Consider the following 26,671-nt stretch of genomic DNA (forward strand, 5'->3'; position numbering starts at 1 on the left):
AAGGCAGAGAAAGCGGATTTCGCCGTGTTTTTTGCCAGCGGCGCTCAATGGCCGCGGGTGAAAAGCGCAGCAGAAATAGGCGTGTGGGCAGAGCAAATTCTGCCTCAAAATTCCAAATGGAGTTTTGAGGCAGATTTTCTGCCTGCAAAAAACTCAGTTTGTACCCAGCATTAGACAAGTGGGAGGTAACAGCAGTGCTTCTCCTGAGGTGGAGCTACCTCACAGCCTCTGACGCTGTCCTATCAGCATGAAACGGTTTCACACAGTGTGAGACCGTCTGAAGGGTGATCACTTCAAACAGCCATATCCCGGGCTGTGGACCACCTAGAACAGCGTTCGAAGGCCTTATTCACATGAGCGTATTTCACGTCCGTGTTATGCGCGTTAAAACAACGGACGTCACACAGACCTATGCAATTCAATGGGGCCACTCAGACATTGTTTTTCACGCAGCGTGAAACTCGCTGCATGTTCTATACTTGTGTTTTTTGCGCATCACGCACCCATTGAAGTCAATGGGTGCGTGAATATCACGAACAGCACACGGACGTCATCCGTGTGCTGTCCGTGTTTTTCACGCTCTACTTGCTAAAGAAATGAGGAAAAAATAGAACACCTCCTTCAGTTTTTTTTCCTGACGTGAAAAACGCGTGACATACACGTGTAAAAAACGCAGATGCGTACCGTACACGGATACCACACGGAACTGCAATGCTGCGTATTTTACACGCGCAAAAGTGACCTGTTCGTGTGAATAAGGCCTAAAGAGGAGATTCTAATCTTTCATATGACACCAGGATTGCAGTTCTAGCTGTGACCCTAACGGAGATATCACCAGTAGAAAACACAGTCTGGAATAGTAGCAGTGTACTATAAGTTTTACTGCCTGATTAGAACGATTAAAAATTGATTTTATTGATAGAATATTAAAATTAGCTCTTATAGCCCAATAGCATATGAAAACAGGCTCAGACAAGTGGTCAGAGACAGGAGACGGTCTATTAACAATTCTGCTTGCAGACTGATATCTCCTCTTATAATATACACCCCTAAAACCACTTGCTGAAAAAATGGATTACAGCCCAGCCAGCTCAGACAAGTGGTCAGAGAAAAGAGATGGTCTATTTACAGTTCCGTTTACAGACCAATATCTCCTCTTATGCTATACCACCCTGAAGCCACTTGCTGAACAATTGATTACAACCCTACGCGTTTCAGTATCACTGTTCTATGTGATACATCATCAGGGATTTTATGATGTTATGGGCCGGTTAGCACAATTTAGTGTGAGTTTATACCTCCCGGCGCGTGCACGACTCTAATGCAAATGGCCGCACACGCGCCGGCGAGGCTCAGAGCATATGAAGGGCTTGAGCCCTCCTCTGACGTAGCTGCCGACCCGCCGCCAATCCGGAGTAGACAGGTCACTAATGACTTTTCCAGATTGGCGAAGCAGCAAGGAGGCTCGCCGCAATCAGAGTGGTTTAGACGACGACGCGTCTCTGGTAACCCTGGAGATCCTTGAGCGGATCCTTGTAGCAAAAATTTGCAAAAATTAGCATTTTTCTAAATTTAAATGTATTTGCTTGTGAAACAGATAGTAATACCACACAAAATAGTTACTAGTTAACATCCCCCATATGTCTACTTTATGTTTGCATCATTTTTTTTCATGTACTTTTATTTTTGTAGGACGTTACGAGGCTTAGAACTTTAGCAGCAATTTCTCATATTTTCAATAAAATTTCAAAAGGCTATTTTTTCAGGGACCAGTTCAGTTCTGAAGTGGCTTTGAGGGCCCTATATATTAGAAAGTCCCCATAAATCACCCCATTTTGAAAACTGCACCCCTCATGGTATTCAAAAGCACATTCAGAAAGTATTTTAACCCTTTAGGCGTTTCACAGGAATTAAGGCAAAGTAGAGGTGAAATTTACAAATTTCATTTTTTTTGCCGAAATTCATTTGTAATAAAAAAAAATCTGTAACACAGAAGGTTTTACCAGGGAAACACAACTCAATATTTATTGCCCAGATTCTGCAGATTTTAGAAATATCCAACATGTGGCCCTAGTGTCCTAAAGGACTGAAACACGGCCTCAGAAGCAAAGGAGCACCTAGGGGATTTTGGGGCCTCCTTTTTTTAGGAATATATTTTAGGCACCATGTCTGGTTTGAGGAGGTCTTGTGGTACCTAAACAGTCGAAACCCCCAAAAAGTGACCCCATTTTGGAAACTACACCCCTCAAGGCATTTTTCTAGGGGTATAGTTAGCATTTTGACCCCACAGTTTTTTTGCAGAATTTAGTGGAATTAGTCTGTGAAGAAGAAAATCACCTATTTTTCTGTGGAAACATAGAATTTTTTTCATTTTTACAAGGTAATAAAGGAGAAAAAGCCGCCCACATTTGTAAAGCAATTTCTCCCGATTACGGCAATACCCCATATGTGGTCTTAAACTGATGTTTGGACCCACAGCAAGGCTCAGACGGGAGGGAGCGCCTTTTCAATTTTGGAGCGCAGATTTTGCTGGATTGGTTTTCAGTGCCATGACGGGTTTGCAACTCCCCGGAGGGACCAAAACAGTGGAAACCCCCCAAAAGTCACCCTATTTTGGAATCTACACCCCTCAAGGAATTTTTCTAGGGGTATAGTGAGCATTTTGGCCCCTCAGGATCTTTTTTAGAGCTAAGGTGAGCAAAAAACAGCAATTTTGGCGCTTTAAATTATTTATTTATTACAGTGTTCACCGTGCGCAATAAATTACGTTTTAATTTATTCTGCCGGTCGGTACGTTTACGCCGATACCATATGTGTATAGTTTTTTTTACGTTTTGCAGCGTTTGCACAATAAAATTAAGTTTCTATAAAATAATTTATTTTCTGGGACACGCTATTCTGAGCCGTAACTTTTTTATTTTTTCGTCAAAAAAGCTGTGGGAGGTCTTGTTTTTTGCGGGACGGGTTGTAGTTTTTATTGGTAGCATTTTGGGGTAAATGCGACTTTTTGATCACTTTTTATTCTATATCTTGGGAGGGGTGGTGACCAAAAAATAGCGATGCTGACAGTTTTCCGTTTATTTTGTTTGCTGCGTTCACCGTGCGGAAAAATTAACATTATAGTTTCATAGTTTGGGCCGTTACGAACGCGGCGATACCAAATATGTGTACTTTTTTTTAACGTTTTCATTTTTTCCCTATAATAAATGACTTATTATAGGAAAACAAAACCTTTTATTTTTACACTTTTATAAAACATTTTAATTAACTTTTTTTAACTTTTTACACTTTATATTTTTGTTTATTAACTTTTTTTTTACACTTTCTTTTTTTACCTGCAGCTTTGATCGCTGCTAGAATACATTACACTACCTAGGTAGTGTAATGTATTCCAACTGTCAGTGTGACGTCACAGTCATTCTGACAGTTGGTCTACGAGGATCAGCAGAGGCTGATCCTCATAGGCTGACATACATGGCAGACCTGGGGGCCGTTGTCTGGCCCTCGGGTGCCATCACAAGCATCAGAAGCCCCCACGATTGCATGGGGGCTGCTGATGCGCTACAAACCCGCTACATGCGGAGATCGCAATCGAGCCCCGCATGTAACGGATTAATTGCCTAAATCAGCGGCGATGAGCCGCTGATCGGCAACACTGGAGAGTGTCAGCTGTCGGGGACAGCTGATCTCCAAGTTCCCGATGCACACTGTCGCCGACAGTGTGCATCGGGAACGGCACAGTGACTTTCTGTCACTCTGACAGGAAGCCTATCAGGACCAGCCGAAGGTTGGTCCTGATGGGCTTCCGTCCATGGCAGACCCGGAAGCCATTGTTTGGCTTCCGTTTGCCATACTAACTATCGGCAGACCCCGCGATTTCGGACGGGGGTCTGCCGATATGCTAGAAACCCCTAAAATTCGGCGATTGCACCCGATCGCCGAATTTAAGGGGTTAATTCGCCGAAATCAGCGGCAAAGGACCGCTGGCCGGCAAGAGGGGAGTGTCAGCTGTCGGCGACAGCTGACCTCCCGGTTCCCAGTGCACACTGTCGGCGACAGTGTGCACCGGGAAATGCTCAGTAACTATACGTCCTCGTGCGGGAAGTAACCTCCCGCAACGACGGACAGTTACGTCCTGGTGCGGGTAGGGGTTAAATGAAAATACACAATCACAATAAACAAATAATTATAGGAAAATTCCAGTGTGACCAGCCCTCTCTGCTCCCATAGGACCAAACAGATCCAGAATCCCTCAATAGGATTCAACAATATTCAAAGCCTTAAAAAAAAAGCGGCCAGCATCCAAAAACTTGCAATCGTGATTTTTTTCTATATCATTGCCAACATATTACGTGCTAGATAAAGACCCCAGTGAGGGTTAAAATGTTGCATATGACATGTTGGCAATGGAAGAAATCATGACTGCAAGTTTTTGGATGCTGACTTTTGTTCTTTTTTGCAATGAACAAAAAATTGTCTCAAGTGGCAAATGGTGTGAATGTGTAAGGTTGTGTGTGTCTAGTAAGCATGTAACACACAGCGATACTGGCTATGGGGTGCCACCCTCAACCCACTGATGGGGGAGATTGTCAAAACTGGTGCAAAGATGAGCAGTTGCCCATAGCACCAATTAGGATGCTGCTTCTTTTTGCAGAAGACCCAAAACAAAAAAATCCCCTGAGAGCTGTAATTTAGTAGGTTGCGGTGAGCAACTGCACTACTTTTTCCTTTGAACTTGTTTTGGTAATTCTCCCCCAGACTTCGCGTTCAGAAAGCAGAGGTCCAGGCAGCGCTCCATAACGCTTTGTAGAATACTGAACTTCTACAATGAAAGAAGAGTTTTCAAAAGCGAAAAAAGCAGATTTGGTTCCACTTAAAGAGGCTCTGTCACCAGATTTTGCAACCCCTATCTGCTATTGCAGCAGATCGGCGCTGCAATGTAGAAACGCAATGTAGAAACGCTGATGCTGCTGCAGAATCAACTGTAGCCTCTGGTGCCGATGTGGCCGACACGATGCAGGACCTGTGAGTCAGAAGCTGGGCGTTCTGAAGAGAAGTGGATGATACTTCTCATCAGAACGCCCAGCTAGTAAAAGTAGTAAAAACGCCCCGATGTACGCACATAATACACGCCCACTTGGACTTTTACTTTTAAACACACCCACTTGGACTTTTGCAAGCCTCATTTGCGTAACTACAAAAATGGTCATAACTTGGCCAAAAATGCTCGTTTTTTAAAAATAAAAACGTTACTGTAATCTACATTGCAGCGCCGATCTGCTGCAATAGCAGATAGGGGTTGCAAAATCTGGTGACAGAGCCTCTTTAAGGTAATGGGCCCAATCAGAGGATGGCTGATTTCTTCTATCCCTTCATACATTTCCCTTCTATTTCAAAGCTTTCAAACATTTATTATATTTTGTGAGTATAATACAAAATCTTGCTGACTGAGGGGAAAACCCCTTACTTACCGTGGTTCTGTTTCTTCATTTTAATTGTAGTTCTCTTATACTTTGATGAGATGTCGTGATATACTAGAAGAAGATAAGAAATTAACACTAACGTGTTGCCATCGTAATACAGAGTCTGGAAGGAGAATGTTATATTTAAGATTCTCATGAAAACTTCCCGAAACGCCCAAAAAAGGCAAATAAAAATCAGGTTTATACTACACTTACCTCTACAACGCTCCTTTATTCCCCCACCGTACCGGTATTATGGCTGTTACATGATAAAGGCTAATCGCTGCCATGGGACGTCACTTTGGATGGAATGTAACTGGGGCCAGTGGTGACTTCCTGAAGTAGTTACGTGACGTGTCACAATGGATGGTAAAATTATAACACTAGAGCGGCGGGGATATATAGAGGCTGGAGGTGGGGTAAGTTGAGGAGAATTTTGAGAGCAAGAATGTTAAAAACTTTTTTTTTTTTTTTACCCATTTAGGACCTTGAGGGGTTTCGGTTTTTCATTAACCGTACTACTAAATGGCTGAGATATTATTCTACCCTGAGTGCAATTGTGCAAAATTGTTTCGCTTTCATATGGGATTGTACAGACAGCATTGGTAGGTTCCCTCTAGGAGATGCTATGTAGTACAATGTATTCAATATTACTTTCAGGCAATAAGCCTGCACAGATAATAGTATAGACAACAATGCAATATGACCAGCGACGGTCAATCAGAGACACCACTTGCTTGAATCCGTGCGATCCTGCTGTGATCACAGAACTTTATTATCGAGCAGGATCCCTCTACACTATGACTCAGACTGCTTTCCCTGTTTGGGTAAATTATTTTAGCTCACTTTTTCTCTTCTCTCTCCAAGAAGAACGTAGTGCCACAGTAATTCAAGTGTCATCCTACACTGCCCCCTATTGAAACAAATGAATTGTGTGTAGTCTGCAAGTGAATAAAAAAAACCTTATAAGACCTCTCTATAGGAATACCTGTAGCATGAAAACGGGTAAATGTAAATTCATTTATTGGGCTCCAAAGTCCAAATATACAAAGACCCATCCATGTAATACAACACAACAACCTATATTTAATATACACCATATGGCCAAAAGTATGTGGACACCCCACTCCTAATTATTGAGTTAAATTGTTTCAGCCACACCCATTGCAAGCAGGTGATTAAAATCAAGCACACATCCATGCAATCTCCATAGACTGAAGAGCCCAGTGACTTAAAATGTGGTACTGTCATAGGATGTCACCTTTGCCATAAGTCACTTTGTAAAACTGATCTGCTAGATTTGCCCTGGTCAACTCTAATTGCTATTATTGTGAAGTGGAAGTTACTAGGAGTAACAGCTAAGCCACGAAGCGGTAGACCATGCAAAGTTACAGAGCGGGGGCGCCGAGTGCTGAAACACACTACGCGTAAATACAGCTTCTGGAAAGGAAGTCAGAATAAAAACGAAGTCGGGAGCTTCCTGAAATGGGTTTCCATGAACGAGCAGCTGCACACAAGCCTAAGATGACCATGCACAATGCCAAGCGTTGGCTGAAGTGTTCACGGCATGCCGCCACTTGACTCTGTAGCAAAGAAAACAAATTCTCTGGAGCGATGAATGACATATCACTATCTGGCAGTCTGATGGACGATTTCTGAGTTTGGCAGATGCCAAAACGCTATCTACCGGAATGCATAGTGCCTTCTGTATAATTTGGTGAAGGAGGGATAAAGGTCGGGGGCTGTGTTTCAGTGTTTGGACTAGGCCCCTTATTTCCAGTAAAGGGTAATGTTACCCCATACAAAGACATTTTAGACAATTGTATCCTTCCAAATGTGTGGCAACAGTTTGGGGAAGGCCCAATCCTGTTCTAGCATGACTGTGCCCCTGTGTACAAAGCGAGGTCCATAAAGACAAGGCATGACTAGTTTGGGGTGGAGGAATTTAAATGGCCTGCATAGGTCTCAGACATCAATCCCAATTAAATGCCTTTCAAGATATTCTCTAACAAAATCATTGTCTGACCTAACAAATGCTCTTTTGTCTGGATGGACACAAATTCCCAGAGACACACTCCAATCTTGTAGAAAGCCTTCCCAGAAGAGCAGAGGCTGTTATAGCCGCAAAAGCAGGCCTAACTCCATATTAAAGGGGTTGCCCACCTTCTGACAACTGATGACCTATTTACTGGATAGGTCATCAGTATGTCATCAGTGCGGGTTCGGCACCAGGACCCCACAACGATAAGCCGGTCTGGTGGCCTGCGGGCACCGGATGTTGTGGCACATAATGCGATGTACGGAGACCGGAAGCAGTTGGCCCCGTACATAGCATAGCGGCTGTGCTGCAGAACTGCAGGTCCGCTCCTATTCGCTTGAATAGAAGCAGAGCAGCAGTACTGCAGCTCGGCCGCTATTCCGTGGCCGGAGCTAACTGCTTATGGCTTGTACGTCCAGTGCACGGAGGAACCGGACCAGCTGATCTGTGCGAGGCCCGGGTGTCGGACCCCCACAGATCATGTACTGATCTGTCTGGTGGATAGGTCATCAGTTGTCAGAAGCTGGAAAACCCCTTTAACTCCTAAGGTTTTGTAATGGGATGTCTGAAAAGCTCAGAGGTGTGATAGTTAGGTGTCCACATACTTTTTGCTATATAGGGCATAAAGACACACACATCAAAGCTTAGAGTGAGCTTTTATCGTTAAATTTAGAAACTTTTATATAGTTCACCACACAAAAGTCAATACACTGTCCGAGGCACAATTACCATTCTGTTTAATCTTCTAAATGGATATGATTTAGAGCCTAGTATAATTAGACAAATGACATATTGAATATGAGCACATCTCTGAGGGTTGCGAATGGTAGGTAAAAAAAAAAATACAAAAAATAAAAAGGTATTTTTTTGTTCCGGAAAAAGCTTCAATCTGGCCTATGGACGTTGTCTGGTATTGCAGCTCACTTTAATGGGGCTGAGCTGCAATACAAGACAGGGTCCATGGACAAAAGTGAAGAGGGTTCTGGGGAAAAAAATAAATAAAAAATCAGTGATCCTGGACATCCCCTTTAAAAGGAGTCCTGCTACTATAAGGTTCCAATCTCTACAATTGTAGGAATACGGTCTCTGCAGGAATGGAAGCGGCTTCAACCACAGGCAATTCACCACTCATTACACTTGACATGTGCTTGGTCAGCATAACTCCACAAAGTGAGCAAGTTTCCAGCTTGATTATGGGCCACACTGTGCTACCACATGTACACTAGATAACTGATCTGTGTGTTTGATTGTTTCTTTTAACCCATTTTATCCAGTTCAAATATTTTTGCCATAAAGCATACAAAAGATGGAATCAGAACACTAAAAGCAGCGGAACACCCAGAACGCGCGTCGGGTTCAGCAGCGGACCCCCGGTTTTGATCTCCCGGCTATTCCCGTACTTTGCAGGTGTAGGTATATAGTTGCTTAGATTTGATTGTTCAATTGTACTTACATTTGTCTATACACCAATCTGTGCAAATGTGTTATACCTTTCACTTGTTTAAAAGCTTACTATGCATTTACTTTAGCACTTTGGGCAATCCTATGACCAGAGGACTATCTGGGTGTTCCGCTGCTTTTAGTGTTCTGATTCCATCTTTTATCCTGCGAGGGTTATGCTATTTTTATCTGGTCTAGTTTTATCTGCTTGTATGTGTCTAATTGACATTAATAAAGGATATTCTGTATTTTTTCAATTACATGGTCGTGACCTTTTCTTCTTTTTTGGTTTGATCTATCAGTCACTAGGACCACCGGTGTATTTGGGGTTAATTCTCGGTTGGCATATGGTAACAGGAAGCGTAACAAAGGCCTCCTGCTCTGCCATTACGGAAGCCGATTAGGCCCCGCCGGGAGGCGAAGGCTAATCGGCTTGCTGTCAGTAAATGACTGACAGATCCAATATATTGCACTACATTGGTAGTGCACTGTATTAGAAAAAAACTAAATCTGACAGTTGGACCTTCGAGGTACCTAGTGAACAAAAACATAAGAACATAAGAAAAACATAAGAAAATTTTCAAGTAATAAAATAAAACACAACCTGTTCCCTTATAAAGTCTTTTATTATTGAAAAAAGTAAATAAACCATACATATTTAGTATCGCCGTGTCCGTAACCGCCTGAACTATAAAAATATTATGTTATTTATTCCACGCGGTGAACAGCGTAAAAAAATAAAAATAAAAAACATAAAAAACTATACCAGAATTTCTGTTTTTTTGGTCACTTTGCCCTACAAATATTGGAATAAAAAGTGATCAAAAAGTAGCATGTATCCAAAAAATGGTGTCTATAAAAACTATAGCTCGTCTCGCAAAAAACAAGCCCTCATACTGCTCCGTTGATGAAAAAACTTAAAACCTTTACAACTTGGCGACAAAAAAAAAAAGACATTCTTTTTACAAAAGTTATTTTATTGTGCAAAAAGTTGTAAAACATAAAAAAGTGCTATAAATTTGGTATCGCCGAAATCTTACTGACCCGCAGTAACATGTAATTTATAACGCATAGTGAACGATGTATAAAAAAAACTAAGAAAAATATGGCAGAAATGCAGTTTTTGGGTCCCTTGCCTCCCAAAAAATAGGATAAAAAGTGATCAAAAAGTCGCATGTACCGCAAAATAATATCAATAATAACAACACCTTGTCTTGCAAAAAAACAGCCCTCATACCGCTACATCAATCAAAAAATAAAATTAGTTAAGCCTTCCATTAGTCAGGAAATAAAAATATGCAGTCATGCCGGCCCGAGGGGAACATTTCTTCTGTTTCAAGAGGCGAATTATCAAGGCCCTAAAATTAGGGAACCAGGAAGGGCAGGGCCCAAACATCTGCTGAAAGCGAGGGCGCCCGTATTATAACAGGACAACACTTCCCAGCAAAATTCCCCAAACTGCAAAGGTGCAGAGTGTGGACCAAATGGGGGATAAGGAAGGACATTTATCAGTGCGACACCGGCCTATGCAGAATATGAGACTAAGAGGATTGAGCACAGCGTAACACACATCTGTGGATTATTTTATTGTTTTGTTTTTTTTAACCCAATTATTATACGACCTGACTATGCAGCTGATGTACTCTGCCCGGCTTACATAAACAGAAACACCAGCAATACTCAAAGCAAACTACTACCAAGCAAATCCACACTCCAAAAGAAAAATGGTGCTCCCTCCCCTCTGAACCCTACAGTGTGTCCAAACAGCAGTTTACTTCCACATATATGGCATCACCATGCCCGAGAGAACCCTTTTAACAATTTTTGGGGTGTGTGTCACAAACTGGGCACGACATATCTAGGGAAAAATTTAAATTTTTACTTTGCACCACCCGCAGCGCAATCATTTATGGAAAAGTCCTGTGGGGTGAAGATGCTCACTACACCTTTTTATAAATGCCTTGAGGGGTGCAATTTCCAAAATGGGGTCACTTTTCAGGAGTTTCTTTTATTTCACATCAGAGCTCTGCAAATGTGAACCAATACTTTGTAAATCGCCAAAGTAGGCCTCAATTTTACATGTTACTCTTTCACTCCTGAGCCCTGTCAAATGTCCAGGCAAAAGATTAGGGCCACTTGTACGGTGTTTCTAAAACCGGGAAACACAGCATAGTAATTGGAGAGTAGTCTTGTTATGGTGGCACAAGCTGGGCACCACATATTGGCATATCTATGGAAAAAATCCCATTTTCACTCTGCAACATCGAGTGCACGCTAATTTCTGCAAAACACCTGAGGGGTTAACATGCTCACTACACCCCTTGGATGAATACCTTCAGGGGTCTATTTTCCAAAATGTGGTCACTTCTGGGGGGTTTCAACTGCTTTGGTCCCACAGGGGCTTTGCAAATGCGACAAAGCGCCCAGAAACGAATCCAGTAAAATTTGCACTCCAATAGCTAAATCGCACTCTTTCCTTTCTGAGCCCTACTGTGTGCCCAAAAAGCACTTTATTACCACATATGAGGTATTGCCGTACTAGGGAGAAATTGCTTTACAAATTTTGCGGTGCTTTCTATCCTTCAGTCCTTGTGGAAATTAAAAAAAGTTAGCTTTTCTTTGAAAAAAAATGTAGATTTTAATTTTTACGGCCTACTTCCAATAATTTCTGCAAAAAACCTGTTCGGTCAAAATGCTGACTATACCCCTAAATAATTTCCTCAATGGGTGTAGCTTCCAAAATGGGGTTACTTGTGGGGGGTTTCCAATGTTTTGCCCCCTCAGGGCGACATGGCCTCCACAAACCATTACTGCTAAATTTGAGCACCAAAATCCAAATAGTGCTCTTTCCCTTCTAAGCCCTGCTGTGTGTCCAAACAGAAGTTTATGAACACATGTGGGGTATTGTTTTACTCGGGAGAAATTGATTTACAAATTTTGCGGTGCTTTCTCTCCTTCAGTCCTTGTGGAAATTAAAAAAAGTTAGCTAAACCTACATTTTCTTTGAAAAAAAAAGAAAAATTGTAATTTTTACGGCCTACTTCCAATAATTTCTGCAATGAACCTGTGGGGTCAAAATGCTCACTATACCCCTAAATAATTTCCTTGAGGTGTGTAGTTTCCCAAATGGGGTCACTTTTGGGGGATTTCCACTGTTTTGGCACCACAAGAGCCCTTCAAACCTGACATTGTGCCTAAAATATATTCTAATAAAAAGAAGGCCAAAAAATCCTCTAGGTACTCCTTCGCTTCTGAGGCCGGTGCTTCAGTACATTACCACACTAGGGCCACATGTGGGATATTTCCTAAATCTGCAGAACCTGGGCAATAAATATTGAGTTGTGTTCCTCTGGTAAAATCTTCTGTGTTACATTAAAAAAAAAATGGATTAAAAAATTATTTCTACATAAAGAAATTACATTTGTAAATTTCACCTATACTTTCTGTAACCCCTGTTTTGGCCTTAAGGACACAGCCTATTTTTTCAAATCTGACATGTGTCACTTTATGTGGCAATAACTCCGGAATGCTTTTACCTATCCAAGCGATTCTGAGATTGTTTTCTCGTGACACATTGGACTTTATGTTACTAGCAAAATTTGCTCGATACATTAAGTATTTAATTGTGAAAAACACCAAAATTTAGCGAAAAATTGAAAAAATTAGTATTTTTCTAAGTTTATATGTATCTGCTTGTAAGACAGATCGTTATACCACACAAAATTGTTGCTAACATCACCCATATGTCTACTTTAGATTGGCATCGTTTTTTGAACATCCGTTTATTTTTCTATGACATCACAAGGCTTAGAACTTTAGCAGCAATTTCTCACATTTTCAAGAAAATTTCAAAAGGCTATTTTTACAGGGGCCAGTTCAGTTGTGAAGTGGATTTTAGGGCCTTATATATTAGAAACCCTTGATAAGTCACCCCATTTTAAAAACTTAACCCCTCAAAGTATTCAAAACAGCATTTAGAAAGTTTCTTAACCCTTTAGAGGTTTCACAGGAATTAAAGCAAAGTAGATGTGAAATGTTAAAATTTCTTTTTTTTTTGCATGAAATGTTAAATACTTTTGAGTCAAAAAAGACAAAAGTATAATAGGTATGATACCTTTATTGGCTAACCATAAAAGTTCTATATGCAAGCTTTCAGAGCGCAGAGGCTCCTTCTTCAGGCAGTTTACAAATGAATGACTTAGAAAAAAGCACAACATTTAGATGTTACACAAAGACAATTAGTACATGAAGTGATATATCATTAAGATAAGCCGGGGCAATAAAACTGAGGTTATAGGGGTGATGACTTAGGAGTTAAGGCATCTGGAGACTCCAGTAAACTGCTGTTTGGGCACACTGTAGGGTTCAGAAGGCAGGTAGCGGCATTTGGCTTTTGGAGCGTGGATTTTGCTTGTAGTAGTTTTGTTTTGAGTCTTACTGGTGTTTCCGTTTATAATGTGGGGGTACATGTAAGGCGGGCGGAGTATATAAGGGAATAGTCAGGTGGTATAGTGGGGTAAAAAAAAACAATAAAATAATCCAAAGATGTGTGTTATGCTGTGACACAATCCTTTCTGCACAGGCCGGTGTCGCACTAATAAATGGTCTCTACTTATTCTCCTTTTGGTCCACACTCGGCACCTTTGAAGTTTGGGGAATTTTGCTGGGAAATTGTTGTCCTGGTATAATACGGGCACCCTCACTTCCAGCAGATATGTTTGGGCCCTCCCCTTCCTGATTCCCTAATTTTAGGGGCCTTGATAATTCGCCACTTGAAACAGAAGAAACGTTCCCCTCGGGCCGGCACAACTGCATATTTTTATTTCCTGGCTTATTGGTGCCTTAACTAATTTTATTTTTTCATAGACTTAGTGGTATGAGGGCTGGTTTGTTGTGAGAGCCATAACGGTTTTACATTTTTCGTTGACGGAGCTCTACGAGGGCTTGTTTTTAGGCGAGACGAGTTATAGTTTTTATAGGTACCATTTTTAGGTACATGCGACTTTTTGATCACTTTTTATTTACATTTTTGGAAGACAAAGTGACCAAAAAATAGCAATTATGTCAGTATTTTTTAGTTTTTTTTTTTACCGCGTTCACTGTGCGGAATAAATAACATAATATTTTTATAGTTAAGATCGTTACGGTCGCAGCGATACCAAATATGTATGGCTTTATTATTTTTTTCAATAATAAATGACTTGATAAGGGAAAAAGGGTGATTGTGTTTTATTTTATTACTTGAAACTTTTATTGTATGTTTTACAACTTTTATTTTTACACTTTTTTTTTTACACTTTTCTTTAGTCCCACTAGGGGACTTGAAGGTCCAACTGTTTGTTTGATGTTCTAATACATTGCACTACCTATGTAGTGCAATGTATTAGAACTGTCAGTTGTTCACTGACAGCAAGCCGATCAGGCTCCGCCTCCGGGCGGGGCCTAATCGGCTAACGTAATGGCAGATAGGAAGCCATTGTTAGGCATTCTGTTGCCATAGTAGCAGTCGCCAGCATTGCCATCGCATGGCAAGGCTGCCAATTGAATACAAACCAATTGCATTGAATCGCTGCATTGAAGGGGTTAATGGCAGGAATCGGAGCTAGCTCCGGTTCCTGCCTATAGATCGGGGTGTCCGCTGTAACATACAGCGGACACCCACTGCTGATGACGCCGGCTCAGCTTCTGAGCCGGAAGCAGAGCCGGCGCCATCTTGCCGATGGTACCGGAAACCTCCTGGGCCCCGCCGACGACGGGGCATAGGAGGATTCCGTTACTGGCGGACCGGGAGGTAAGTATTAGCCCTCCGATCGCCTTTGCAGCCACCGGCAACACAGCGATCGCGTTGCTGGGTCGCCGGTGGCTATAAACTCCTCACATGTTGCGATCTCTATTGAACGCAGCATGTGAGGGGTTAATCGGTCGGATCGGAGGCTAGCTCCGGACCTGGCCGATACCTCAGGGTGCCAGCTGTAACCTACAGCTGTCACCCGGCGGTGATGTCGCTGGCTCAGCTCCTGAGACAGCTCCATCTCCTTCATGTACAGTTACGTGGAGATGCGCGAAAAGACCATCTCCCATCACGTAACTGTACGTGAAATGGCGCGAAAGGGTTAATTCCTGTGAAACATCTAAAGGATTAAGAAACTTTCTAAATGCTGTTTTGAATACTTTAATGGGTGATGTTTTTAAAATGGGGTGACTTATTGGGGGCTTCTAATATATAAGGCCCTCTAAGCCACTTCAGAACTGAACTGCCCCCTGTAAAAATAGACTTGAAATTTTCTTGAAAATGTGAGAAATTGCTGCTAAAGTTCTAAGCCTTGTAACGTCCTAGAAAAATAAAAGGATGTTCAAAAAAACAATGCCAATCTAAAGTAGACATATGGGGATGTTAATTAGCAACAATTTTGTGTGGTATAACTGCCTGTCTCACAAGAAGATACATTTAAATTTAGAAAAATGCTAATTTTTCCAATTTTTAGCCAGATTTTTGGCGTTTTTCACAATTAAATACTGAATGTATCGAGCAAATTTTGCCAGTAACATAAAGCCCAATGTGTCACGAGAAAACAATCTCAAAATGGCTTGGATAGGTAAAAGCATTTTTCTCAACTTAAAATGTATCTGCTTGTAAGACAGGCAGTTCTAACACACAAAATTGTTGCTAACTAACATCCCCGATATGCCTACTTTAGATTGGCATTGTTTTTTGAACATCCTTTTATTTTTCTAGGACGTTACAAGGCTTTGAACTTTAGCAGCAATTTCTCACATTTTCAAAAGGCTATTTTACAGGGGCCATTTCAGTTGTGAAGTGGCTTTGAGGGCCTTATATATTAGAAACCCCCAAAAGGTCACCCAATTTTAAAAACGTCACACCTCAAAGTATTCAAAACCGCATTTAGAAAATTTCTTAACCCTTTAAACTTTTCACAGGAATGAAAGCAAAGTAGAGGTGAAATGTACAAATTTCATATTTTTTTGCAGAAATTAATTTTGAATCCAATTTTCTTTATAACACAGAAAGTTTTACCAGAGAAATGCAACTCAATATCTATTGCCCAGGTTCTGCAGTTTTAGGAAATATCCCACATGTGGCCGTAGCGTGCTACTGGGCTGAAGCACCGGCCTCAGAAGCAAAGGCGCACCTAGTGGATTTTGGGGCCTTATTTTTATTAGAATATATTTTAGGCACGTCAGGTTTGAAGGGCTCTTGCGGTGCCAAAACAGTGGAAATCCCCCAAAAGAGACCCCATTTGGGAAACTACACACCTCAAGGAAATTATCTAGGGGTATAGTGAGCATTTTGACCGCACAGGATTTTTAAAGAAATTATTGGAAGTAGGCCCTGAAAATAAAAATCTACATTTTTTCAAAGAAAATGTAGGTTTAGCAAATTTTTTCTCATTTCCACAAGGACTGAAGGAGAAAAAGCACTGCAAAATTTGTAAAGCAATTTCTCCTGAGTAAAACAGTACCCCACATGTGGTAATAAACTGCTGTTTGGACACACGGCAGGGCTTAGAAAGAGCGCTATTTGGCTTTTGGAGATCACATTTAGCAGGAATAGTTTGCGGAGGCCATGTCACATTTGCAAAGCCCCTGAGGGGACAAAACAATGAAAACGCCCAAAAAGTGACTACATTTAGGAAACTACACCCCTTGAGGAATTCATCTAGGGGTGTAGTAAGCATTTTCACCCCATAGATGTTTCATAGAATTTATTAGAATTGGACAGTGAAACTAAAAACAATCCTTTTTCTTCAATAAGACGTAGCTTTAGCGCAAAATTTTTCGTTTTCTCAACAAAAGGAAAAAAAGAACCCAACATTTGTAAAGCGATTTCTCCAGAGTACGGCAATACCCCATATGTTGTCATAAACTGCTGTTTGGGCACACGGCAGGGCTCAGAATGGAAGGAGCGCCATTTGGAGTGCAGATTTTGTGGATTGGATTCTGGGTGCCTGTGGGACCAAAACAGTGGAAACCCCCTAGAAGTGACCCCATTTTGGAAACTACACCCCTCAATGCATTTACCTAGTGGTGTAGTAACCATGTTAACCCTGCAGGTGTTTTGTAGAAATTAGTGTGCACTCGATGTTGGAGTGAAAATTGAATTTTTTCCATAGATATGCCAATATGGGGTGCACAGCTTGTGCCACCATAACAAGACAGCTCTCTAATTATTATGCAGTGTTTCCCGGTTTTAGAAACACCCTACATGTGGCCCTAATCTTTTGCCTGGACATTCGACCAGGCTCAGGAGTGAAAGCGTACCATGCGAAATTGTGGCCTAATTTGGCAATTTACAAAGTATTGGTTCACAACTGCAGAGGCTCAGATGTGAAATAATAAAAAGAAACCCCTGAGAAGTGACCCCATTTGGAAACTGCACCCCTCAAGGCATTTATTAAGGGGTGTAGTGAGCATTTTCATCCCACAGGTCTTTTCCATAAATGAATGCAATGCAGATGGTGCAAATTAAACACACACCCCAAAAATTGTTAAAAGGGTTCTCCCGGGTATGACTATGCCATATGTGTGGAAGAAAACTGCTGTTTGGGCACACTGTAGGGCTCAGATGGGAGGGAGCGCCATTTGGCTTTGGGGAGCGGATTTCGATTGGCAGTAGAGTATTGCTGGTGTTTTCATTTATAATGTGGGGGTACATGTAAGCTGGGCAGAGTACATCAAGGGTATAGTCAGGTGGTATAATAATGGGGTAAAAAAACCAATAAAATGATCCATAGATGTGTGTTACGCTGTTAAGCAATCCTTTCTGCACAGGCTGGTGTCGCACTGATATGTGGCATCCTTTCTTATGCCCCTTTTGGTCCACACTCCACACCTTTGAAGTTTGGGTAATTTTGCTGGGAAAGTGTTGTCCTGGTATAATACGGGTAGCGTCGCTTCCAGCGGATATGTTTGGGCCCTCCCCTTCCTGGTTCCCTAATTTTAGGTCCTTGATAAATCGCCTCTTGAAACAGAAGAAATGTTCCCCTCGGGCCGGCACAACTGCATATTTTTTATTTCCTGACTTATTGGAACCATAACTAATTTTATTTTTTCATAGACGTAGTGGTATGAGGGCGGTTTTTTTGCGGGACGAGCTGTAACGATTATTGGTACCATTTTGGGGTACATGCGACTTTTTGATCAGCTTTTATCCTATTTTTTGGGAGGCCAGGTAAACAAAAAACCGCAATTCTGGCATAGCTTTTTTTCGTTTTTTTTATACAGCGTTCACCATGCGTTATAAATTACATGTTCACGTTATTCTGCGGGTCAGTACGATTCCGGCGATACCTAATTAATAGAACTTTTTTATGTTTTACAACTTTTTTGCACAATAAAATTACTTTTGTAAAAATAATGTATTTTTTCTGTCGCCAAGTTGGGAGAACTATAACTTTTTAATTTTTTTGTCGACGGAGCTATATGAGGGCTTTTTTTTTGCGAGACGAGCTATAGTTCTTATAGGTACCATTTTTGGATACGTGTGACTTTTTGATCACTTTTTATTCCAATATTTGTAGGGCAAAGTGACCAAAAAACAAACTCTGGTATAGTTTTTTACGTTTTTTTTTACGCTGTTCATCGCGTGCAATAAATATAATATTTTGATACAGCAGGTCATTACGGTCGCGGCAATACCAAATACATATGGTTTATTATTTTATTTAAATAATAAAGGACTTGATAAGAGAAAAAGGGCGATTGTGTTTTATTTTATTACTTGAAACTTTTACGGTTTTCATACTTTTATTTTTGTCACTTTTTTTTACACTTTTTTATACGCTTTTTTTCAAGTCCCACTAGAGAACTTGAAGTTCCAACTGTATGATGTTTTTTTTCTAATACATTGCACTACCTACATAGTGCAATGTATTAGATCTGTCAGTTATTCACTGACAGCAAGCCGTGCATGCTTTCCCTCCCGGCAGGGCCTAATCGGCTTCCGTAATGGCAGAGCAGGAGGCCATTGTGTCTCCTGTTGCCATAGCAGCAGTCGCCCGTCTTGGGCTCCGGTTCCTGCCAGTACAGGTGGATGTCAGCTGTAACGTACAGCTGACTTCCACCGCTGATGACGCCGGATCAGCTCCTGAGCCGGCGCCATTTGCCGGCGGCTACGGAAGACGATTAGGCTCCGCCGCCGGGCGGATCTTGACCGGCTTCCGTGCTAGGCAGACCGGGAGGCCGTATAAGGCCTCCGGTTGCCATTGCAGCCACTGGAACCCCGGCAATTTCATTGCTGGGGTTCCGATGAGCTGCCAACACCTTAAGGGCAGCACTCGCGTTTGAATGCTGCACTTAAGGGGTTAATGGCGGGGATCAAAGCTAATTTTGGTCCCCGCCATTACAGCCGGATGTCAGCTGTAAGATACAGCTTCTGAGCCGGTGCCAAACATTTGGCATATGGATACGGCAATTTGCGGGACGTCCTAGCTTTCCATGGCGTACCCATACGCCAAATGTCAGGAAGGGGTTAAAAGTGGCCAAAGAGGGGGGTGTGGCCACTAGCGCATGGAGCAGGACGTGTTTGGATCCAGCTCCCTAGCTCCTAGGCTGTAATCGGCTAACATCGGCTCACACAGAGTTCATCGGTGACTCTAATTGTCACGAACGCAAACCGGACGACTACCGGACACTTACCTTGTCAAGATGGGGAGGATTCGTAAGAAACCGGCCGCAGCAAAGCTCACTGAGTTTTTTCCGGCAGCACGTCCCAAAATGGCGTCGGCTCGCCGTCTTTAGAGCTGCCAGGAGATCCTGATGTCGGTCGGCGGTCTTCAGGGGCTGCTAGAGGTGCAGGCCTCGCAGTCTCCTCACCCTGCCTTCCTCGGTCCTCTGATATCTCACTGCTGCACTCTGCCTCTCATGCTGGGATGTTTTCCTCCAGGCCGCCATCTTCTCCAACAGTGAGTACTGCTAACTCTCCTGCAGAGCATGTGCTCAACATGGCGCCTGCGCTGCTGCACAATACTGAGGCTGAAAATCTGCTGCACAATCTTCATGCTTCTATACAACAGTCTATCCAGCATGCATTTTATGATTTACAGAAAGATTTCATAGCCTTGGGGGACAGAACCTCTCATATTGAGAATAAGCTGGCAGAATTCTCTGTTACAATGATTTAGTGGACACTAATGTTTGTTTGGAAGAACAAGTGGAAGCGCTGACATGTAAAATTGCGGACCTGGAGGACCGGTCACGTCGCAATAATGTTCGTTTTTGGGGTATACCTGAGGTCATAACAAATGTGCAACTGGTGGAATACTTAATGGATCTTTTTGTGGCCCTCTTACCGGGGGCGTCGCAGTCAGATTTGCTGATCGACAGGGCACATCGTATCCCTAAACCAAAATCCCTGCCGGCCTCGACACCTAGAGCTGTGATTGCCCGTATCCACTTCTACCACTTCAAGGATAAGCTCCTGCTTGCAGCTAGGAATGTAACCTCTCTTCATGATCGGTTTAGGAATATACAGCTATTTGCCGACCTTTCTGCAGCCACTCTACTACGCAGGAGAGAACTTGCGGCATCTACACGAATTCTTCGTGACTGCCAGATTCCCTATAAATGGGGTTTTCCTGTTAAACTGATTATCTCGTACAAGGAATCGAAACATGTGGTGGATACTCCGGCCAAGGCCGCGGCTCTCATTATAGGTGGAATTTGGAGGTTGAGGGACTCTCTACGTCTGGATCCTACTCACTGCCCCGTGCTGTCTCCCCGCCTAAGAAGCTTCACCGCCTTGATGCGGAGTGGCGAGAAGTTCGACACCGTCGGTCATCTATATCATAACTGTATACTGCTGTTTCACTCTGTTTTTTACTTACACTGGTGGAATGCATTTTGTATGTATAAGTAGCCTTTATGGAGGCAGTTATATGCTGCAATTGTTTTATGTCCTTTACTCCTCCTATGTCGTTCTGGTGAGCTCTCTCATTATTATGGCCTAGGGTGGGGTCATGTCTGTTATTTGTTAATGCAGATTTCCCTCCCTTCTAGGTTTGCACTGTCGGTTCGTCGGGTGTGGCCTGGATTGTTTTACTTTGTTTTTTGTTTCTTGGTCCGCAGGTTGGACTTGGCTGTTCTGTTAGCTAAGCTCACTGGTCATACTTTAATATGCCTTACTACCACACTGAGAATAGATGCGGTACTACTAGACCGCGTGGTATGTTTTTTGAGACATTTTCATTTTGTTTTCCACTATGGTGCTTAGATTTTTCTCTCTGAACACTAAGGGGCTGAACAGCCCTTTCAAACGATCTATGGGCTGAAGCCAAGAAGCTGCAGGCATCGGTACTTTGTTTACAGGAGACACATCTGAATCAATCAGATATTTTTCGGCTAAAACATAAGCACTTTATACTTTTATAATAATTAATCACTCGGTTGCATTTGTGCAGGATCTTGTACACATAGACCCCGAAGGCCGATATATTATTCTTGTGTGTCATTTGAATAATGTGCAATAAACCATTGTCAATGTGTACGTACCAAACATCCATCAGTTCCGATTTATTAACAGACTCTTTAAAAAGATTCATAAGTTTCAAAAGGGGCATCTTGTAAAGGTAGGAGATTACAACAACATTTTGTGGCCTTCCTTGGATTCTACAGCCAGGGGTGAACATAGCCCCTTTGCTGCCTGAGGCGAACTATAGAAAGGCGCCCCCCCCCCCCCCCCCCACACAAATCTATCCAAGTAACCACAGCAGGACGTGCTGACTTTCTGCAGCGTTCAGCGAGGATGGCATGATGCAGTGACATAATCGCGCTAGGCCGCTGATGTCAATAGCATGCTCTTGGACTGTTGTAGACCGCAGGCCTAAACCAGGCTGTAGTCTACGAGAGAAAACGGTGGGGCAGGGAGCCAACGGCCCAGGGCTGGCTGGCACATTTTAGCCTGGAGGTAAGCACACAGCACTTTCCCAAGAGTAGCGGCCCATTTTGGGGGCATTGTGCAATTGCTGAGTTTGTCCTCCCTAACACCACCGCTATAGAACTGCTACATGTCAATGGAAAAATTTTCCACCAGGAGGAAAAAATGTTTCCCAATGGTGGAGTAAAAGAAAGCTTCACCCGAGCCTGGGACCTGGTACTCTGCCATGTGGGAAAAATTTCCCTCTGGCGAAAGACTTTTCAGTTGACAGGTAGCAGAGTCTGAAGGGGAATTATTTTTATTTTTTTTACCTCTAGATTCTAGTGCATTGCAGGGGAGAAGGAAAGTGTATATTTTTATTTATTTTTCATACTTTTTTTTTTTCCGGTTGGTTCCAATGGACCGTTTGGACTACGCCGTAGATTTATTTGACTACTTTGAGGATTTGTTTTTTTTTAATAAAATGGTGAAAGTGGGTTGTGTGAGGGAGTTTTTATTTAAAATGAAAAAATGTTTCTTATGTCCATGTGTTTTTTTTAATACATTATTACCGCCAGTGTAATGGCCGCTATCTGATTGACAGCATCCATTACTAAGGCTGGAGCCTACTGTTAACCAGTAAAAAGGCTAGCACCAACCTCCCATTATTACCCCGGTACCCAACGCCGTCAGCGGTACCGAGAAGAGCCGGGTACAATCCAATACCTAAACATATGAAGCGACGGCCGGGCACCGTCATCCCTTCAGATGGTTGGGTCCTGGATCGTACCTGGCTCTTCCTGGTACCCCTGATAGCGGTGGGTACTGGGGTAATAATGGGAGGTTGGTGCTAGCATTTTTACTGGTTAACACTAAGCCCCAGTCTTAGTAATGGGTGCTGTCAGACAGCGGCTATTACGAAGACGGTAATAAAGTATAAAAAAAAAGACATACTATTTTTTTAATTTAAATAAAAACTCCCTCATATAACCTTCTGACCATTTTATTAAAAAAAATGTAGATCATCAAAGTAATCCAACAAATCTACGACGTTGTCCAAATGGTCCAGCGGAACCTGCAAAACAAAACATAACCAGTATGAAAAATAAAAATACTTCTACTCACCTACTGCAGTCTTCTGTCTTCTCCCCTGAGAAACTAGAAGTCAATGAACTGTAGTTCCTATTGTGGCACACAGGAACTAGAGATCCGGCAGAAATATTAATCGTTATTAATAATTCTGATGCATCTGGGAGGTCCTGTGCACCAGAAAATGCTAATGCATGGACTCCCAAAGTGACAGAAGAGTCCCTGTATTAGCTATGTGACCGGGGTTACTAGCAGTCACATTGAAGTGTTAGGTAAGGGTGTGGGGCAGGAGGAGGCGGCAATTCAAATAAATTGACGGGTGGTCCTGCATTCACAGCAGGCAGGGCCTGGCAATTCATTTCAATTGACAGACAACTCCTGAGATGACTGCAGTGGCTGTCGCTCTTAGATAAAGTGGCGCCCGTCTTCCCCCTAGAAGCGAGGGTCGCTGTGGGTCCCTGTGAACGGTACATGCCGCAGAGCATGAACAGTTCAAAGCTAAAATGGCTCCAGCAGGAGATGGGAAAGTAGGGATGGGAGCCGACCCTATGCCCTGAGTAGGGATGTTACGATACCAGAATTTGGATTTCGATACCTATGCTTCGTTTAGTATTGCGATTTCGATACCAATTCGATACTTTGCTAACCGTAATAAAAAAAATAGTTCTTCCATTTTTTGATGTGAGGCGCGTGGTGCGATGATGAATTTATTAACCTCCACGTGCCGCACATTAATAGTAATTAACCCCATCGTGTTTCTCAGTCAATGGCTTAATGTGTGAGGTACATGATGGGGTTAATTACTATTAATGTGAGGCACATGGAGGTTAAATTCATCAACACACCTCGTGCCCCACAATAAGTGATAGAAAGCAGTTTTTATTTTATTTTTTTACAGCGCACACATCATAAATGATGCAAAAAAATTGTTGTGCAGGTTATTACGGCTGCGCCAATACTGAATATATGTGAATATTTGATGTATTGAGACTTATTTTAATGTTTATTGCAAAAAAGGTGCATGTGTATTTTTTTTAATTTAACATTAGTTTATTTTTTTAAACCTTAATGTACTGGCATATATCTATATCCCAGTACATTAGCCTGTGTGCTGATAGTAAACAGGCAGGCAGTTAGGACATACCGAAGTATGCCCTAACAGCAGGAAATATGATAGGACAGCCCTGGGGTCCTTCAATGGACCCTGGGCTGTCATCCCATATATGGTATGTCCCTCAAACGCGTCACAGGAATTCCCTTTGACGCGATCCAAGGGACATCCCCCCTTCTCATTTTCCCCGCTGTGATCGCAGCATTCACGGGAACAACGGCGGAGATGAGAGACTTCACTGAACAACGCCAGCGGGGCTGCGGCTGTGTAATACAGCCATTGCCCCGCTCCTGACAGGAAGTGCGCACGCGGTCAGAATGAGGTGATGCGGCCAGCGCTGCACTAATGAGCGGCGATTCAGGCACTGAACACAGAACATGGGGGTGTTTTGCAGTGCGTCCGCCATGTTCTGTCTTCCGTGCCGCTGCTCATTAGTGCAGTGCCGGCCGCATCGCATCATCCTGAACGTCATCCTGACGACGCGCACACTTGTTGTCAGGACTCAGGAGCGCGGCAATGACTATCACATGGCCGCAGCTCCGCTATCATACATTCATGTGTTACAATACTGAGCTGTGCAGCCGCACAGCTCAGTATCGAAATACATGAAATAACGGTATCGAACCGTTTGGGGATGCAGAGTATCGAAACAGTATCGAAGTTACGATGCATCGTGCATCCCTAGCCCTGAGTGCACCATATAGCACCTGTGTATGTGTCATGCAGAAACACATATACAGATGCTAATAAAGATTGCTGCCCCATCTTTATTAGTACAAATATATGAATAGGCCCATTGTTAAAGAACATATGGCCCAGGCTCAGGTGGCACAACAAAGGGTGTATAACCGAAGTGCCAGAGTACGTTCTTTTGCACCAGGTGACAGGGTACTTGTTCTTATGCCAACCATTGAAAGTAAATTTCTGGCTAAGTGGCAAGGCCCCTTTGAGGTAATGGAAAAATTGAACGAGGTGAATTACAAAATTTGTCAGCCAGGGAAAAGGAAGCCTGAGCAAGTGTACCATATAAATCTAATAAAACCATGGAAAGACAGACACTCTCTTGCTGCAGGAACTTTGTCTCAACCTGAGCATGTAGGCTTGAAGAAGCCATTGCTGCCAGAGGTAACCGTACCGGACACCCTGTCAAATACCCAAAAGGTAGAGGTGCAAAGTTTCCTAATTAGAAATAAGGATTTTTTTTCTGAGATCCCAGGTCGCACCAGTCTAATTAAACATGACATCATTACTGAACCAGGTAAAAAGGTTAAATTGAGACCTTACAGAATACCAGAGGCAAGGAGAGTGGTTATTACAGAGGCGGTAAGGAAAATGTTGGACCTGGGAGTAATTGAGGAATCCCATAGTCAATGGTCTAGCCCAATAGTCCTCTTTCCAAAACCAGATGGCAGTTGGAGGTTTTGCGATGACTTCCGTAAACTCAATTCTATTTCTAAATTTGATGCTTACCCGATGCCGCGGGTTGACAAACTAATTGATAGACTAGGAAGTGCACGATATATAACAACCCTAGACTTAACTAAAGGGTACTGGCAAATACCTCTTTCTGAAGACGCTAAGGAAAAAACAGCTTTTGCCACGCCTGATGGGTTGTTTCATTATGTTGTCCTGCCCTTTGGTTTACATGGGGCATCAGCAACTTTTCAGAGAATTATGGATACAATTTTAAGACCCCACATGCAGTATGCAGCAGCATACCTTGATGACATCATCATCCAAAGTCCAGATTGGGAATCCCATTTACCTAGAGTACAGGCAGTTGTTGATTCCCTTGCCGAGGCGGGATTTACTGCCAATCCCAAAAAATGTACAATTGGATTGGAGGAAGCCAAGTATCTGGGGTATACAATTGACCGTGGTTTGGTGAAGCCCCAAGTAAATAAAATTGAAGCCATCCAAGGTTGGCCTCACCCTGTAAACAAAAAGCAAGTTCGTGCTTTCCTGGGGATCACAGGCTACTATAGAAGATTTATACCAAACTTTGCTTCACTGGCAGCCCCTTTGACAGACCTGACTAAAGGGAAAGACTCCGTAAGTGTCAAGTGGACACCAGAGGCTGAACAATCATTTCAGGCTCTTAAAAAATGTTGGTGTGCTCAGCCGGTATTGATTACCCCAGATTTTAAAAGGGAATTTATTCTACAAACGGATGCATCTGATGTGGGCCTGGGGGCTGTACTGTCACAGGTACGAAATGGGGAAGAACACCCCATACTATATCTGAGTAGGAAGCTGAACGACCATGAGAAAAAATATGCTATAGTTGAGAGAGTGCCTTGCTATTAAATGGGCACTGGAGGCACTCCGCTATTACCTTCTTGGTCGTCACTTTGAATTAATCACAGATCATGCCCCCCTTAAGTGGATGTGTGAAAACAAAGAAAAATAGGAGGGTCACAAGATGGTTCTTGGCCTTACAGGAATATAGATTTACTGTAAAACACAGGCCAGGGACTCAAATGGGAAATGCAGATGCATTGTCCCGAGTTCATTGCTGTGTGACCAGATGTGTTGCAGCCACTAGTCTGAAACAGGGGGGGAGGAAATGTGACAGACCATGTGGAGAGGTTGTGGATGGGGTCTATATTTCCCCAAGATTTCTGTCTTCTGCTATCTGAAAACAACCAGGGAATAAAATC

General features: G+C 42.6%; 1 protein-coding gene across 2 annotated transcripts in view; it reads right to left on the reverse strand.

The window, feature by feature from the left end:
* The window catches only part of MRPS5 (mitochondrial ribosomal protein S5), a 225,374-nt gene that overhangs the window by 17,734 nt on the left and 180,969 nt on the right, over positions 1 to 26,671 (reverse strand). For both annotated transcript variants that reach the window (XM_075864416.1, XM_075864417.1), the window contains one exon: positions 5,472 to 5,534. In XM_075864416.1, the coding sequence (XP_075720531.1) occupies positions 5,472 to 5,534 (63 nt within the window). The remainder of the gene's footprint in view (positions 1 to 5,471; positions 5,535 to 26,671) is intronic.

The sequence above is a fragment of the Rhinoderma darwinii genome, chromosome 4, assembly GCF_050947455.1.
Source record: "Rhinoderma darwinii isolate aRhiDar2 chromosome 4, aRhiDar2.hap1, whole genome shotgun sequence".
NCBI lineage: Eukaryota > Metazoa > Chordata > Amphibia > Anura > Rhinodermatidae > Rhinoderma > Rhinoderma darwinii.